The 20,088-nt window shown below is 32.7% G+C and overlaps 1 protein-coding gene across 5 annotated transcripts in view; it reads left to right on the plus strand.

The window, feature by feature from the left end:
- Positions 1-20,088, plus strand: part of LOC116768381 (dachshund homolog 1) — a 101,277-nt gene that overhangs the window by 23,414 nt on the left and 57,775 nt on the right. For 3 of the 5 annotated variants that reach the window (XM_032659088.2, XM_061526257.1, XM_061526258.1), the window contains one exon: positions 18,235-18,374. In XM_032659088.2, coding sequence (XP_032514979.1) covers positions 18,235-18,374 — 140 coding nt within the window. The remainder of the gene's footprint in view (positions 1-18,234; positions 18,375-20,088) is intronic. The other 2 variants (XM_061526251.1, XM_061526260.1) reach the window with 1 other exon arrangement.

Below are 20,088 nucleotides of genomic sequence, written 5' to 3' on the forward strand. Positions count from 1 at the left end.
AATATAAATGGAAATGCAGCAATGACAAAATGCATATTGATTTACATAATTACCGACATAATATTCTTGCTGTCAAGAGTTTATTTATTACATATATTTTTTGCGCATTGATGGATGATGGTTCCAATATTAAGCAATAACTAATTTGTAAAGATTATCTGATGTTAAATAGAAATATGTTTTTGTGTTTTACAAACTTTCTCGAGAGCTCAATATGTAGATTGGAAAGAGTGAAGGAGAGAAAAAAGGTCGTTGTTAAGATGTTTAATAGGCAATTGTTTTTAATCTATATATGACATTAAAACTTTATGATTTTATATTGTTAATGTATATATCCTAAAAGTCAAAACTAATTAGGTATGTTACAATGAGTACGTAATATGGCAAAAGTGTATTAGTTGAAGAATTTCTAATTGTGATTTAGGGTGTCAAGTTTCCAGGAATATACCCAGTCAATTTGGTGCCTCGCTTCAGACGTATCGTTGAGTGTTATAGTGAAATTTCTATAAAAGTTTAGAACAAACATGGGCAACTTGATATATTTAGTGCTATTAATAAAGAAAAAAGTAATGCATTTTGAAATTAAAAATTAATCACATCGCAAGGGACCGTGTACATAATGGGCACAGTGTGGAAATAAATCATTTCAACAAAAATCCATCAAACTAATTTAATTCAAAGTATATCCATTTCCTTTTTGCAAACAAAATAATAAAGATACATTTATAGCGGTTACAGAAAGTCGAAAGTGTACGTACTGCAATGGGGTATAAAAAAGCTATCGCGGCTTTTGATTGATCACCAACCTAAAGTTTTTTGTGTGAAATTAAAAACCTGGAATGGGCATGCGTTGGATTAAAGAGGAATTTCAGACGACCAATAAGTAGGGATCCGAGCTTTTGTTGTCAAACAAATTTATGAAATTAATTTATTTTTATAAAGGAACCAATTCGGACATCGATTTCCCATTACTGTGCTATAGAAACATTTTAAGGATCGACTTAAAAAAAATAATAAGAAATAACTTTTGGGATTTCTTAAAGAAATCTTTCGTACATACTGTGTCTAACTTATATAAGTCAATACTTCAAAGAGGCAGGAAGATCAATTTAAAGCCGCAAGCTCACCGCAAACGAGTAATTAAATCATCTATTATAAATTAACAGTGTGCATACTAAATTTATGGGAGTCTTAGTCAAAATGTTCATGGAATGGTTAGGGAGATATGTAACACTCAATACCGCAGAGGTAAAACGTACTAGTCATAATGGCCGCTATTAGGAGCTTTATGAACGATCAAAATTGCAGGAGCAAGTGTATAAAATACACTTTGCAAAGTAGATTTAAATTTTAATACAAAGCTTTCAGTCGAGGGTTGTAAGTAATGTCTTGACGTTGGAAATTGGTGGAAGTGCTTCCTTGTATGAGTTTCAAAACTTTGGGTACTCGGTATTTTTTGGGTAGTTGATATTTTTAGGCTTACACCATAATAAAATTTTAAAAATGAATCGTTAACATTTTTTTTTTATTATTTTATAACACAAAAAGTAAATACTCAGTTACATATTATTTTGGAGTGCAATGCGATGATTAGTGAAGTACTAGCAGGATATCCACAGTAAGACACCATTGTTCTAGTCTCAGGTGTCGACTTCAGCCGATTTTGCAAGACAATGCTTAATAATTTCATTTCACCATTAAGGCGGCCATCTTTGCCAGTCCCACAGTTAGAGGGCAGCGACGCACCCCTCCGTGGCAATTTGCATTGTAACTCGGACCACGTAGAAGGTCCTAACTGTTATACCACCATCTAACTCTTGAATATATAATTTTGTTGCTTTTATTAACAGAAAGTTTGCGTGGGAATCGTTTGCCTTCTGTGGTGACTGTTTATTGTGGACGATAACTTTGCTAGATTTATTTTATAGTTCCGCTAGACTTTGTCCTGGGAGGGTTGGTACTTTTACGAACGCTTTTATGCTGCCAATAAAGAGCCTCCATGCATGTGCCCATTAAAATATTTCTTGGATTTATTTGACGGGCTTGTTTTACTGAAATGTTTATTAGTTGTTACATTGTTGTTCAAATTAAGGAGTACTTAACTCTTTTTACTTCAAAGTAGCAGAGCTACGTTGGATATTGAAATAAAGTTATTAGTATGCCCAACTATAGCAGTTAATATTCATTGAGTTTTTTACCATTATATCTAAGAAGCAAAAAACTATAATATACAGGTAATATTCTCAGGAATCTTTTAGCCGATTGTGGTTGTATTGTATTCTATTGTGATTTTGTTGACTTTAAATGTAATTATGATGAAAACAACATCGATGAAAGCGCAACAGAAATTAACGGCACAGTAATAGGCACAATCGTATCGCTCCCCTTTTCCGGTGTTAATGTAAAAGTTGGGGCCAACGGTTATAGACTTCTGAAGTTTGTTTTGGTTCTATTAATTAATGTGTTTGCATGTCGCCGCTTAAGATTTTCTAACTTTTACTGTACAAATCAGACCTAAAGCCGGTTCATCAAGACAAATTGTGAGATTTTATAAACTTATAGTTGTATTTTTTATACTAGCTTTATAAAAAAAATAAGCTACAAATCCATTACGCGAACTAATTATTAACGATTAATTGTTATGCATAACTTAAATCATAATCTCTAAAATAACTTAAAACTCGTAAGATAAATCAACGAGTGTACAAGAAAAGGCGAAAATATTACGCCCCAATGTAGAATAAATTGTGCTTCTAATTCCGATGGCGACTTATAGGGGAACCCATAATTCCATTCCGTGTCTCTAACTCTTTAGGGGTTCGAAATATCGACATTAATAGAATCTAAAAGGTTTCTTACCAAGTAAATTACCAACGACTTGTCTTATCTTAACTATACTTGTGAGAGGCAGAAGACATTTTAAACACAACTTACTTAACTTATATGAATATTTTTTTTTAGATAAATGTATTTCTTTCAGTTTTTGTGTCTGATATAATAAATAATTATAATAAACTATGTGATGAATCTAATATTTTCACAGTCCATGTAAAGTGCTATTATGCGTCGTGAATGAAGTGCAGCCGTCGTCATAGGGGCGTCTTGTGAAATCCCATCAGGGATATTGACACTTCTGGCAGTCAGTCTTTGTTCTATCACGTGTTAGGTTACACTACTCATATAGGAACACGTGTTCGTATGAATCCTTTCTTTAATGCGTCATTACAGTTTGCTTTTCTGGTGGCCTTGAGGTTTAAAAAAAACGTCTGCCATTTTAATGAGTATATTTTAAGTTATTCTGTATCCTAGTTGCTTATTGCGGATCAGTTTGGAAAACCAAAGTGAAAGATAATCGTATTTTGCTTCGTTCGCGCGTTATAATTAGTACAAATCGTCTGCTGAGAGTTATAGAGTTTGATATGTATAGAAGGGGCGATTATTTAATTATTATTTTTTATTTTCTTTTTATATTCTAAACTAAATATTAATTTACAAGTCATGCTAAAATAAAACAAATAAAAGTGGAGTTACAGTACCTTAGTTGTAACTTAAAATATTTTGAAACAATTTTATTTTCAAATTATAAACACAGAAAAAAAAAATAATCTATTGAAGGTGTCCGGAAAAATACCTCATTATTGTCTATATCTGCGCCGCCTCTATACGTGAATAGTTCATCATTTTGCGCTGGAATCCCGTAGCCGCGCGAGTTAATAGATCCGATAATTCATCGTCACGCCTTGCATTCGATCCGACGATGGATGACGCTCATATCGGAGACAGATAAATACAATTTCTACCCGTCTTCAAAGTAGGTTAGCAACAGTAATTAAAAGTATATTGCAACTTGCGCGATTGCTGGAACTAATCGCTGACATTTCTATGTAACTAAAATTTAATTTCACCTGTTTTTCATAACACACTTTTGGATGGGCTTTTGCTCTTTTGACGCGCTTTCCCATAAGTTAAGAGTAGCTTGAAACGATTCAGTAGGCGATTCGTTACGCCTCTGTATTGAAAGTAGGTATCCTCAGTTTGTGAGAAACGAATTGTGCGTTTAAATCTGTTTGAGAAATGATATCTGTTTGCTCCAATTGTGATTGTTTTTTTGTATAACGATCTGGAATACCAACCAATTGGTTTCGCTACTTTATAGATTCCAACTATTATTATTTCACTATGATAACTGTTGTATTTAAATGAAGAATTTTGGTATAGAGACAATTTTAAGAAGGGAATCTTCGACTACATTAATTTCATTCAAAGCAATCCCGGAAACCGAGAACCATATTAGGTTGTTTAAAAATATTGTGTGACTTATTGTCTCTCGCCTTAAAAAATATCGAAATTGAATTCAAATATTTGTCTTTTAACGAATCGTGTCGTGGCGGCTTCGTATAAAAGAATCGTGATTCGGCAATTCTAATTCTCTTCCGAATGCTCGCTGCCCATTCGTTCCTTGAACTACGCCTACCCAATAATTTACATGCCTAGCGTAGCACACCAAATAGTTATAAACTAATGAAATCTCGAAAAGTACTCAACCCATTTTCTTAACAACTTTTCCAAAAGAGCAGCCGTCTTCAAAGATCTCACCCTAAGAAATAATTCCGCTAATAACGCTGAGCGTTTACACGGGTATGTTATGCAACCATAGGAATTTCATTAGATACACACGCGTTTGTTTGTTAAGGCGTTTTCCATTGCTAAAAGTTTCTTGAGGCGGGTATAATTCCTTTGTTTGTTACCGGGGGTGGCGCTCCCGCCTCACCCGCTACGTTTTCTAAGTCATCGGGTCCAATTATGCCCCTTTGTAGGTTTTGATATGTAAATTCGCGATTTTATTAAACAAACCATGATGCCATTCGAGGGCAGCGAGCCGGATTAATAGCTTCTTCAGATTTGTGTAATCGCTTTCTCTTAAGATAACATCAAGACGCAAGGGAGCTATTTGCTTTTCAGTACTGGCCCAAAGAGATAATGGAATTGTTTCATTTTTGCCAAATCTTGTGAAAAAGGTGTAACAGTGTTTTATTTATATATATTTTATAAAACAATTTGTATTTAAGTAGCCTTGCTTAATGAAGCGGAACCTAATAAAAGGGATATTTATGAATGTTATTCAAATGATTATTATTATTATCGAAGAGATTTCGGGGAATGTTATCACCCTACAAATTAATCTGTCTATAGAAACATAAAACGGACGTTACTGTCCAAACTACCCATTCGATTTAAGCTTAATTTTTACCCCAGCACTATTAATAATTTACACTGTATCCCGACAACGCTTGCGCCATATTACATCGCATAAATTAATAATGTCGTTCGCTTGTTTAACTGCGAATCAGATGAGTTTTATTGACAATTTTGTTTGGAAAGAGCAATTTGCGGGATGGCCGCCCTATGTCACCAAGTGGTCACCAAATAGGGGAGAATAGGGCTTATTGGCGAATCGAATCTACAATTATCAAATGAGCTTCAGCTCTGTCAGACTATTAGTGCTCGAAGACCGTTTACTGATCACGTAAATTTATTTAAAAGTAGTAAATATTTGCATTAATGATAAATGAAACTCTAAACATTATCAATGTATAGATAAATAAGCATGGCAACACTATGAAGTATATATCTGCACACCTCAAACTATCGCCAGTGAGGATGCAAATGTTTCCATCGCATTACAGTAACTCAATACTCGCACAAATGTACACAATTGCATTTGGGGTCGCATTCAGGAGCATCTACCGTTATTGTTCAAACAGGGCACTATGATCTATGCATCGGGTTCTGCATTAACTAAATTTAGTGCTTGAATTACAGATACTACTACACATATGAATTATGGGATACGGATGATAAATTCTTGTAGGAATATGCAGTGAATAGGAAACTGGATTAAAATATACTTTTATGTACACATTTTTTGTTATTTTTTTTTCTAAAACAGTAAAAAAGAGTTATTGCATTTTTCTTATAATTAATCTCGTTCTTAAATAGTTTCAATAAAAGTCCTTTCCGCATGGCTTTATTAACTTGAAGATTTTAAACCGTGATTTGGAAAGGGTGTTTACGAACCATTAAGAAGTCACAAATAAAGTAGATTACATCTGAAACGGTGATCTAAGTACCCTAACAGGTCAGATTGTCTTACTTATTCCGAATGCTCTTATCTCACATGAGCAAAACGAGCTGTCGCCTCAAATTAACACAAGCTTTTGTTATCGTTCAATTTGATTTCCCCGCCGGCTGCTTTATTATTTTAATGAGACTCAATTTTCAGGGATAATTGAATGGACGTCGCGTTGCTTCGATTATTCCATTCGATAGCAACACAGGCTGTTCTGGACGTGAATAAGTGTGAATTTAGAAATTTTAACGGTCAATGATTTCGTTTTTAGATACAAATATTTTAAGTGCACATTATAAATTGATATAGATAAATAGTTTGCTACGTTTAACGGGGGAAAAAAATGATACAGCAGAACATGTAAATTATACCGTTTATCATTTGGTTTTTTGTAACATGAGCAATTAATAACTTTAATTGGGCTTTGTTAATTTGAAGACTGAGCTCGATATTTGCTTACCAATTGGGTCCCATAAAACAAACGAGTATGATAATTATACAAGTGAATATATGACTTTATTTCATCTAATAGCTAGTTTCGCGTATAGTTACAGTTGACACAGTACCGCCAGTTTAATTAAAGGGGAGCGTGTTGATTCCTCGTCGCCAATATGAAAGAGTGAATCGGTAATGTAATTTTGAACTTTAAATGAAAATGTAACTGTTAATTAAAATTTATAAATTGCCGATAGCTATAATAATTATTTATTAATAAAAAGAAACGTTTGATACGCTTCAATTCGTTCTTTCAAAATACTTGTTTTAAAGGCTTCGACTAAAAATAAAATAGAATTGAGAAAAATTGGGGAGCAATCAACTTTACCTGCGTATTATATCTTATGAGAGTGTGAAAATTTATGAAAAATCGAGTGGTCAGTGTAAACAGAGTCTAGTATTGCTATGGTTACGATTTGAACGCAAGCAATATATGGGCTAACCGCAAGCCGCTGCACGCGATTGTAGTTCATGACCTCATTTGTTAAGCTTTGTTTTTTGGATCCCTCTGGATAATATAATATGAATTAATGAATACACATTATTTGATTAATGGGCCTACAATAGGAAGAATTTTAAGATTTTTACTTTTTGACTTTAAGATTGTCCCAAAGACTCATTTGGGACAATCTTAAAGTATCCTTATATCAGGGAATTTTTGGGTAAAATTAAATGTTTTATGCCAGTTAATAGGATGTTAGATGGTGTATCTATCAAGTAGTAATGGGGCATAAAACGACCACAGGCCGCAGCACGCGACCCAAGCCTCAAGCCTATACACCTTTCTAAATTATATATCTCTACTATTTTAGGAGTATTTACGTGACAAAAAACGTTGTGAATTAATCCACTTGATATTTCAAAGTGATGGTCATGTAGTTGTAAATTATTTTGTGTGCATCACAGAAAAGAAGATTTTATATCCATATTTAATTAATGTATGTGTTATACTAAAATATTTGACATTATTTTGTATACAATTTCATATCCAAGTGCTAGTAAGTCAAAGGTCAAGCCGAAGATCGACTAAGTCACTATAATTATACGGCTGAGGCAATGAGATAGACAATTATTGATATTGCATCCTATCATCGGTGCATTTAAAAAACCGTTAGCGACCCTTCAAATGAGAGCTTAAATTTTTGACAGCTCTCGTCGCGTGACTAGTCAGCCTAATACGTTTTTTCTAGTGTATAGTTTCAGCCAAATTGATTGTTTCCATTAACATGTTTCTTGAGAGTGACAGCCCTAGATATTAAATACGACGCCGCGGGTCTATTTAACTAAGAATGACATTTGATTTACATACATATCATGATTTTTAAGAAGAATTAAATTTTTTTAAAATAAAAATTATTAAAGCATGATTCATTCTATAGATATACATACATATACTTTATATTCAGACGCATATTAAGATATGTTTTGAATCAACAACTTTCGCTGTTGATAAGAATTCCATATTTTAAACGTCATATCGTCTCGATCTAGGGTTAGTAACTGAACAGATAAAGACTGTGACGTGTTATTCGTAGAGTATTAGGTTCGCATTATTCACTGTATAATATAATAATCAGTGATCATTTATTTAATGTTTAAAACCAATGAAACTTACGAAGTATTTGGGAATCCTAATCCAATCTTTTCCAATCGAATACAATCAAGATTACAATCACACAGAACATTTCTTATGACAAGTTTTTATGCTATGGACTGCTATTGGGTCCTGGTCGTTGACCTCAAATCAAAGTTCGGCGAGACAAAAAGTTATATCGACAGTGAAAATAACACTTTCGAATTCAGAAGCGTTTACCTCATCGGCATTCTTTAACAAAGTGAACCTCTTATCAAGATCTGATACAAATTTTCCATCTGATCATATTTTTTCCACCGGCTTCAACAAACACGTCCACATTATTTACACTATTTCATAACATAAAAAGAGATCCACGTTGGCATTACATTAGTTTAATTTTATATTTGTTTAAGATAACAAAGGTTGGGAACGGAAGTGAGTTGATCTGACGCTTGTCATGTGGAGCAGATAAAGTACTTGGAGATTGAAAAATAATGTTCCATTCATGGCACAGTAAAGCACACCTTGTGTTTTATCATCGCGATATCAGTGTACATCTTAGGCATCAATAGGTTTATTAATTTCAACAAATAGTTAAAAGTGTATCTTAATATAAAAAAAAATTCATAGTAGAATCTATCTAACTTAACGTTTTCTCTAAAATACTTGGCTTCATTCAGACGATTAATGTGAAACAGGCAGGTCACATGAAAAATTTAAATAAATAAACATTTATAACTGTATAAAAAATATATGTACATAATTTATTAAGCCAGTAATGGGGTAGTTTATTTTCAATACGATATAAATCATCTGAAATAGTAAAATATCGAATCATAACCCGGATGCGAAACAATAGAATGATTCCCACATGCCTTCGACAAAACATAACAAGATTTAAACATCGTCTATACTGAAATAACAAAACGATTACGCCACGATCAGTGTTACATCTCGGTTCAAGATATAGACTCATTGAGGAACTAATTTGGGAACAATAATCGTTCTAATTTGGTTATAATGTTTCTCGGTTGGAAACACGTATGTTTCTTTTGTTAGCATTTGTAATATAGATCGCTCATCGATTATCACTTGCGCTGAAACGTAAAACAGTTCGGATATTCTCACTCAGCGTTGGAATATATAATAGTTTTATGATGTATTATCAAAACAAATCTCAACTAGTTACTATGAAGTACGAGTGAGTTTCGGCTGCAATTAGTGCAACTAAACGGTTTTGATATTTTAAATAATTCTCATTTCGTAATTATTATAGTTACGACTTTGTACGCAGTTTTATGAAGTATAATAATGGTATATTATTTGTTTGCTTTCTTTAACGACATTATCTATGTTTAAAATGTTTTTTTTATATAATAAAATTATTGAACTGGTTATTAAAAATAGTTAAGGGTTAGTGACTGTTTTGTATCCACGACACGACATATAATTTTAGCAATTAACGTATTACTGTGTAGCCCTAGAGGCATATTTATGGTTGTTTTATTTAGTTCAACATCGTTCAATAATTGGCAATGATTAACTGATAAAAGAAATACGTCAACAGTGTATAAACGACAATTTTATTTCTGTACACAATTTAAATATCTAATGTAACGTTAAACATCAAGATCGTTCGTTCGTTGTGAAGTACAAACAGAAGCGGTCGATACAAAAGGACTTAACATGTTTTTTCTTCATATTTTATTATGAACTCCTGTTCAACATCCAGATGTTAGTCTGATCAAACAAAACATTTTTCAGACATACTTACATAGCATCAAAATGTAACTATTATGTTTATGATTTATGAATAACTTCTGTTTACTTTAAAATTCCCGAGTATTGATATAGATTCCAAAACGTGGATTTATTTTTGTATATTTTGTAACAATACTGGCAGTAGGGATTGTTTAATATTGCAACTTAAATTAATTAAAAAGTAAGAAATACATTGCTTCACAGGTGAACACTCTATCCACTTTAGTTTGAAAGCTTATTGCTTTTATTTTCATCAGCTCGTGTTTCCCCAATAACACGTTCAACAAATTATAACGTTTAGTTTCGTTTTAAATATTCACAGGCTCAAAATCACTAAACCGTATTTTTTTTCAATAATATGTTCATAGAAATATATCGAAAGATTTAATTAAATTTAGCAATTTTAAGGGAATCTATGTATTTTGTAAAAGTGTAATACTGGAATAATAATAATATATTTTAGAGGAATCTGCATCCGATCGCTAGTTGAAATAAAACAACATTTATCTTTCAAGTGTCTTTCTAATGGTGCCAGATGAAAAACGCGACCGTCGCTTTTTTATACACCAAAAGTAGTTAAAAGCCGCTGTTGGCATATGACTTATATGACTCGACAGTATCGGTTGCCAGAATTAGATGAAATTAATTTAGGAAGCAACAAAATGTGTTGGCCAGGTAGCAATTGGTTTTTTATTACACCGTTTATAGATAAAAAAAAACATAACAAAATACGGCAACGGTAGCAGAACTCCTCGATTGTTAATGATGAACCATATCAGGGTGAATGAAAACTATTAAACCTCAAAGGAGCATAGAATAGTAATGAATTTGTATGTAGAACACAATCGTTTTGTGTCTGAAACGGGTCGAGATTTTTAATTCCTTTTTGGATCATTTGCGTCGAAAAAAACATGGCGCCGGCATTCGAACCACGGAGATCTAATATTCATTTGCGGAATGACTGATGCATTGTTAATTTGTTTTAGTTTGGATTTTTTTGGTGCCGTTGCGTTTATATGTAAAGAAACGCGGACCTATATTACACGCTAATCAGGATCAGACTTCGTTAGAAAGCAATTTAGTTTTATAGTCGGACTTTTAGGAATGTTGTACAATATTTTTCAAATATCCCTCGGGCTTTAATGATGTTTATGAAACATAATGTATTCAACACATTAAAGCGAATTACAGTTTATAATATTACTTAGATATTTCTGATACAAATCAATGGTGGGGCGTTGCGCAATAGTTATGGGGGCGTATTGCATGGTCAGTCGTCCAGATATTGTTTAATTTTATACTCCGAAACAGTCTAACAGGCAGTTTGAGTGTGAATGGATGCGTCTGTTGCAGGACACGTCAAACAGTCGAACAAAGCATGCCAAACGCAATGCGACCTTTTCAATCGAGAATGCAAAACCAAAGTATTAAACATTCTATTGTAACTTAGTGATTTGAAAATGTTATATTTTTCCAAAGCTTGATATAAATTAAACTTCTGTTATTATGTTGTTAAAAATAAGAATATATGGGATAGTTAAATAGAAAATTTTATAAAGGCGAGGGGAAATGAAATAAAACGACAATATGTCGGGAGCGAGACTCACAATAGAGTTATTACAAAGGGAATTGAAAGAAGGCTCTTCAGTAAAAAAGATAAAGTTACAATGAAGATAATAATATCATGTCTTAGAGGTCTAATATTGCTCTCATATATTTAAAATGAGACAGATTCGAAGTCTTGCTATGTTTAAATATTTATCATATTCGTGATAGGCACATCAATATGACGTTTATTATATATGACTGTTCTGGTATAACTTGTGCAAGGTACTCCTAACGATATGCGGATTATTCCTATTTTTGAAAAATATTTTCTTCTCTGATACACAGTTATACAGAATTGCATATAGATATACACTAAACACTCCTAATTAAATCTCGTTGTACCTCTTTATAAAGAAATTATTATTATAAGAGAAATTTAAACTCAAATTGCATATTCCAACGAATCCTTTGATAATGAAGACAAAGAAATACACTAAAAGACGGCAACATTTAATTCCAAATGAATAAAACAAAACGGATTCGGGAAAATTTCTGAAGATGACGTCTCTTTCTTGTTGGCAGTCATCGAGTTTCCTTTGTAATTAAATATTGAAATTAAGAAATGAACAGCCGCTAATTACGAGAGCTTGTCCCTTGAGGGCTGATTATGTTGCCCTAGCATTGGAAAGGGATGCCAACCCGGTGCTTTGCAATGTTATACTTACAATAAGGGTACACTAAATATGATATCTGTTATCACAATCAAACATAGAATTTCAAAAGTAGCATGTTAACGTATCTTATATTATAATATTATTTAAACAAAGTAAATAATACGAACAATACGGAAATATTACGTATTAATAATTAAACAAGTAATAAAAAGTTTTAAGAATCATAGTAGCAGTAACATAAATTCAGAGTTTGGACATTTCAATTATCCGACCCACGTGGCGTGCCGTGAAACTTCGTGCCAACAGCAATAAAATACAAAAAAAAAAAAAACAAAAAGTAACATTTTTTCGGTAACAATTAGAAGCAATTAGTTTTTTTTTAAATATAATTCTATTAGTGCTTTCTAAAATTAATATTTAGAGAAATACGAATACTAACAAAATACAAAAAATATAATTAAACTTAAAATTTTATACTCCATAGAAACATATATGAAATTAGTACTATAATAACTTTGGTATTGTAACTACAACATTGCCTTTATATTTATTGCTTAAGAGGTATTTAAAATTGACTAAAAGAACATGTTAACATGGAAAGATTTTAACGGCTCTTGACAAAGAGCAGAACACAATAGAACGTTATACATTTCATTACGAAATAGAGATAAAACGATCTGATCTAAATTCATTCGGAATGTCTTTATTAACTGTCATCGAATCATGGAGTACTGAGTGGTAATATCCCATCAACAAACATAATTAGTTTTGTAAATTAAATGCCTCAAGAAATTGAAACGCACCGGCTACCTGACGCTGTGGTGACTTGCTTTATTAACTTATGATTTCTTTATACTACAAACGGTTGCTGAGGAACTTCTCCGTCTATATTACTTGTTTATATTGAACCGTTACGTTTCTAAACATAAATGTTTTGACAAGATTTTTATATTTAATATTTTCCGATGATTGCAATTTCCATTCAAAAAATATTATCAGATGCAGGAAAATAACCCTGGAAGAAATAATTTGCAATATTTTGCATAATTTATATTTGATTGCTCTTTGGTTTAGGTTAATAGCCTAGGGACAGGTAACATTAAGAGAGCGTTGCGCTCCATCTGAACACCAAATAATTGTAAAGCAAAATTACGCTCCCAAAAACTTTACCACCCTAAGCATTTTTTATTTAATTTTTATTTTTACGACACGCTTAAATGTGGTTTTGCTTTCATTTTTTATTGTTACTGTCGATGTACCCTCTAATTTTTGGCTACAATTAAAATATTTTTTTGCTGTTTTATTATAACATTGTTTTTAATGACGTTAAGTCTGTTTTTTGTTATGGCAGTTTGAGTTTTGATCATTAATTTAATATTAGATGATATAAGTAGAGAAAAGAATATAAAAAATCAATAATGTTGGTTTCTTCTTCTCCAGGTACTTCTCAAGGTGAATAGGTATTATAACTTAATCAAGGAAAGAACCCGTCTTCCTCCGACCGGAACTCGTTTATAAAATAGGACAACGTTTTTTTTTATAACCGAAATCATTTATCATGTTTGTTGTGAACCCAAGACAAACTGCTACTGCTCTTTAGTTTACCGTAGATAAGATTGCGTACTGTTATAACTAGTATAACATTACGTTTGTTTTACCTTGTCTTCCGAATCCTGAGCCATTTTTAAAACAGACGCTCGTTGTTTTATAACACACGGCCAACGATTATGAGAAGGAAACGTCTAGCAATCTCGCTAAGAGTTACAATCTATAGAATCATGTTTGATTATGGAAGGTGCTTAAATAAAAAAAAATACAGTTACCATTGAAATTAAATATGAGTAATATACTTCTAGTAACAAAATTTAATGTATTCATATTTAAATATATATTTACTAATTTTAGGACAACGCTTTCTGAAAGAGTATAAGTTAATACGTAAACATTCCCATACGGGTAGTGCCGTGTAAATAATCGTACGGCTGGAACAAAAACAATATATAAACAGATTATGACTATTAGCCCTCGATAGCCTGTCAGCAAGTCGTATTTGGTCTTTTCATTTTTAAGCCGTTTGGAAAGGATGTTTACAAGACGTGAATGTTATGATTCAGTGTCAGTAATTGGTAGTGAGTGCTAACAGGTCCACTAAGTCAAGATCCAAATATAATAATATAAAAACAGAGACCCGGTCTATTCATAGTGTAAAGGACTGTTCGTTTAATAGCTTAAACATAAGATGATAGTTGAGATTACGATATAAAACATACACATCCATTTATAGTACGGATTTATGTTGTATGTATACATGTAACGGTGCTATCTATCAAGGGTAGGAACTATTGGGGACTTCTTTGTATATGGTATTTGATCAGTGACGTGGATAGTGAGTGATGAATATTGCGACGCAAATATAAGAGAAAGCAGAACTAGTGGTGTTAGTTTCACTGGGGTAGGGTTGGAAAAAACACGGAGTAAAAATGGAATCAACTTGCACATTCTGTAAATACAAACATTGATGAAATCGAAGTAGCACTGTTAAGCGATATGTAAAGTGACAAAAAAAAAAAAATAATAATAATAATAACCAAGTTGCTATAACTTCGTCAATATTAGGACCAAATATGTCTAGGTTCTTTAATTAAATAAATCTTTTATCTATAACACACATTTGCACAGCCAGTGCGCGAATAAACCTACAGTGAATCCTTAAATAAACGATTGGCTATATCACCTCAAATAAGTAAGTATTCGATAGGCTGCACTTTGCATGGCCATATAAATCGTTCGGAAATCGTTGTGTAATAAATCGAACGCTTTTTAATGGCAGTTTATCGGAGTGAGCTTTGGTGTTCAGATTACGTGTGGCCTAAGTGGCGGCGAGGGAGCGACACGCGTGTCTTATCTGTGTCCCTCGACACTTTCAATATTCGGGTTCGTGTTCGTTTTGTTACATTCGCTTCCGAATATTTATTTTAATAATATGTTATCGAAATTCGCAATACTAAAAAAAATTGGCTTTGAAATTAGTCTATAAACACGGTTTAATTTTAAAGTGCAATTAGGCCAAAACTGTTGTCATTAATCAAAGACGAGATATAATTTGATAGTTTGATTTATATTAAAACTAGATTTTATGTATTGTCATAATGCCGGTGATGCGAAATACTATGAACAAGTCAACCGTAACGTTGAACAGTGAACACCCAATATTCGATACCGTCGTCAAGCATTTTGTTTGATTTTTACGCTTCCAGCATTACCGGACTAAGGTGTTAAAAATAAATTAGTTACAATTTTTGTGCGCGTCATTTTCTAATTTATTGACGCTATTTTTGTATACATCTGTCGATGTTCGACCACCGGAAAGAGTTTTTACAGCGTCTAATAAAACTATTGTTCTGTTATTTTTCTTTTAATACTCAATAAATTGTTTTAGTTTTTTAATTACAACAGGTTTATAAATATAGTATCATATCGTCTTACGATCTGATACATCAATTTTCAACAAATCCTCCATCAAACGTTCACAGAATCGTCATATTACGGAATGCCCTACCAAAAACGAGATACCACGAGCTAATGGAGTGTCTCATAATGACGGTTGCTGACATAAAAATAAATAGGCGAGTCGGTTTCTGCGTAAGCTGATACTATGATAACAGCATCGCTCCCTCGATAATTGCTGAACTTGTGATGTGCTTGCTGTAGTGTGTAAGCTTTAATTGTAATGCTTTATGGTCAATCGCAAAAAAAGTCCTTGGGTCGTATTTTTATTCTAAGACGTTTGATACATTTACAGATTCAAACGTTTTTATTTTATTAGGATTTTTGTAAACTGCGTCTATAGATGAAAGTACATTAAAAATTATAGACTTAATATATGTTGAATGAAACATAAATGAATTTAGGTTATGTCAAATAAATATCCAAAAACAATTATGAATGTACGCTGTATACGTGTTGTTAAGAAAGGTAATCGGCTTAAGTACAAAGATTTAGGTGACAAAGTTTATTGCGGCCAGGAATATACTGTCTGCTATTACTTGAACATAAATCACGGATGGGAAAACAATAAGCGTGAAATTGTGGAAACTGTGGACGATGTCTAGCATTAAATCTTAGGGGAGTGAAATAAATAAAAATAAATCTGGATCTACCCTCGCGAAAACATGATTTATTGTATGATTCCCTTAAAGAAACTTGTGCAAGATACAGATACGATGTTTTAATTGTTATTAATTGGTTACTTATTACGTTTTTGGTGTTATAAATATTTTTTATATTACAATCTTTTGATAACTGTAGATTGCAGATTGTAGATTGAAGATTCATAATTTCTGCCTCTTTGGTTACTGGTCCATATATTTTTTTTCAAAATTTAATCATAATACATCGTTTTTTTTTCTTTAAAAAACTATTGTAATGTCATTTTAAGGAAAACACTAGTTAAAAGAGAATATTTTGCAAGCCATTTTTTGAACCTCGGACTAAGTGTACGTATATACATACATATTTGAATATCGGAAAAACTATATTTTAAATGTTCATCAGTATATGACTACAATTCATTAAACGTATTATCTGTACTACAAACAATCAAGCTTTGAACAGAGCTATATATTAACCTGCATAAAAAATTATTTATAGATCTGGAAGTATTTCATATAAAAACCCTTTGTCAACAAAAACTATTTGCATATTTATGCTTAAAATATTTATGTTTAGTCAGTCGGATTTTTTTTTGCGTTGTCATTGTTATGATGGTTTCTTTACATTTAGGTGCTAATTTTAATTTACTTTTATATAAGATCACTTTGTTATACTCAATATTTGAAAAAGATAGGATAATTTAAAGTCCGTTGCAGCAATCTATAGATTTATAAGTAACCTCAATTTGGAAATTTTGGGCAAACATTCAGATATTAATGTTCCATCTTTGTGACTAGTAACATTTTATAGGTGGTAGAGCCTATAAATAGAGCCTATAATAATTGTGGTCAAGTTACTGCAGCTCGACCATGGGCTAGCTCGACCGGGGAAGTACCACCCTCTTACAGAAGATCGGCGTGAAGTAGTCTTTAATGGCTGCGCTTCGTCCGATGAGCGAGAGAGCCGGTTGCCCATTCCCTTTTCCCATCCTTTCGTACCCCTACCCCTTCTCTTTTCCCTTAATTTCCCACGTTTTCTTCCCCTTCTCTTCCTTAATGAATGGTGGCAACATAGCCGCAAAACTATGTTGTGGATGTCCATGGGCGACGGTAATACCTTCATCGGCTAGGCCGTCCGCCCGGTTGCCCCTTTAGCATAAAAAAAATATCAATTTTGGTCATAGTTTGACAAAAGGGTTATAATTTTAGAGCAGACTATATATACCACCAGTTAGAAAAGTGATTAAAGTAATTTTGATCTAAAATTTTCCAGAAATGTATAAGTTATTGAAGTTTCTGTTTTATTTATACTATTAGAAATCATTCTTTAGAGAAGCAAATTTTTAAAGGTGCTTACAGTTATTATATGTGTTGATGTATTGTGATTTTTTTTAATGATTTTCAAGTTTCCAAAACAGAATCGTTTGAGTACTATAGTAATAATCTTCATTTACTAAAAGTACACAGTATATTCTGGACCTTCCATTATCGCAATATGTCATATTCAGTAAATTCTATATGTATATTAGTAATGTTATGAACTTATATTATTTTTTAAAACAATGATTACTCCAATAATTTAAATAGATACTGTTTGCCTTGGGTTCACAATCAGAACATATACATATTATTTGACTTTATTGTACAAACAGCTTTAGTTCATACTTATAATATAATATATGCAAATTTTCATAACTGTCGGCTGTATGGTTAGGTAGCAGAATAAACAAATTCACAATTTTACTGAGGATGAGTGATTAAATAACTTTTAGTTTTCGAAAAGTCCTACTAAATATGTACATGTGCCAAGAGATATCGCTGTTTCATGAACACATGCTTATACAGAATATAATGTAAGTGTACAGTCCTAAACGGCAGTAACGTGCTACATGTCCGCAGCTCTAGACCGGGGCGACCTCCGAAGCGTGCCTCGGGTGTGGGCCTGTCGCTAGCCGCCACCCAATTCCCTGGACATCCCTTCAAGAAGCATCGCCTTGAGAACGGAGACTACTCCCCATATGAAAACGGACATATGAGTGGTAAGTATTTATTCTGTTTGTTTAAATGTTCGTACTTGTGAGATGGTTTTCGGGTTCGCTTCCCGGTTGGACCAAAATGTGTGTGATGTTTGACTAACATTCGTTTATGTATGAACAGTGAAGGAATTATTTAACCTGTGAGATTTTTTTTATATGTAATACGGTGTCACCTTGAAGAGTAAAAGGTTCCTTTTTTGATAATATTACAATACCCTATGTGATGGGTAAATTCGTCTGTACAAAATCCTTAATTTTACTTTAATCAAAGTTATTAAAAATTTCGTAATGAAAAAATTTGTTTTCTTATTTTATTTTCATTAAGTTAAAATAATTTTCGCGAGAACCAATGTAATTATATCTTGATATAAGACTATATTTGTCCATCTAAATAAGCGATCTTTTAATTTGTATCAAAGCGTATCATATCTTAGATAACACGACCTCGGGTATCTGTTCCCGGATACTCCTCACGCCGGATATGAAACGCTCCTCGGGTATGCTTTCTCATTTCGTATACAAATTACACAAACACAAAATTATCCCAACGCAAACGGAGAAAAGGGAATAAAGTGATTAAATAGAGCTCAGCGCAAGACGGCTGGCAATCAATCATTTTTGTCGCTTAGACCGTTCTTGATTATTTTGTTTTTTATCCCGTTCATGCCTATATGTTCTGGATCCTCTTTCCCGTTTTAGCTTAAAGTGTCGTGCCAGACAAGGGAGCAATTACATTCGTGATCTTGCATAAGCGACACTTGCTTATCGCGCACTGCCGCATTTGACTTTAAGTGCAGTTTGTTCGCTTTTTTACCTTAAATTTGCAATTCGAAACAGCCTGAAGTGGATTCTATCGTTGGTATTGTATTGCTGATGCCAGCTCGTTACCGACTTATGTTATGACCTGTGTTATACTCGTATTAAAACTAGAAACGACCAACCACAAAATATTCTATTCGGATATATAATTATGAATCAATCATTTTCCAAAATTAAATTCATGTGTAAGTAGGTAATGCTTTCCATTCTCAGTGGAACGGTCCCATTATGTTAAGCCAATATTATTTTGACGAGTCGTTGACAGTGGTTTAAAGTTGATGAAACAAACTCACACATTAATACATTTTCTTGGGGCAAACGCACACACGTGTATAATTTTGAATATGTACATTCGCATACGACTGTCAATGTTTGAGTGAGGTGGCGGGTGGCCCATTTTCACCCCGTGAAATAATAGGATATGAAAACATCGGAGAATATAATCCTCCTCGGAAGGTTGAACGGAATGGAAGTAGGAATATGAAATGCGTTGAAGGGACGTGTCGGCCCACGTGTGCCTTGAAAGGGTTGATGTTTATCTCTTAATGATAAATCAAATTCGATGCCTATTTTATCTCGTTAATGTTAAATTTTAAAAATTATTATTTTATGAAATTAAAATTAAATAGTTTTCAACAGTTACGATCATTTATTATTGTAATTTTAACAATTTGAATGTTACATTAAATAATTTTTTAAATAGTTTTAATTGTCTTTGGTCACCAAAATATGTAGGTGCGTCCAAGTGAGTTTAATTGTTACCGGTATTTTGTTTTTCAGGGGTAGCTCTATAATATCTGATACTGGCATGAAAATTATGTGTTGATAATAATTAAAGGTTTCGTGGGATGTCGCCGCGATTCGACATATAAACGGGGGGATAATGTGAGGCATTATA

This window comes from Danaus plexippus, chromosome 4 (assembly GCF_018135715.1).
Source record: "Danaus plexippus chromosome 4, MEX_DaPlex, whole genome shotgun sequence".
Classification (NCBI taxonomy): Eukaryota; Metazoa; Arthropoda; class Insecta; order Lepidoptera; family Nymphalidae; genus Danaus; species Danaus plexippus.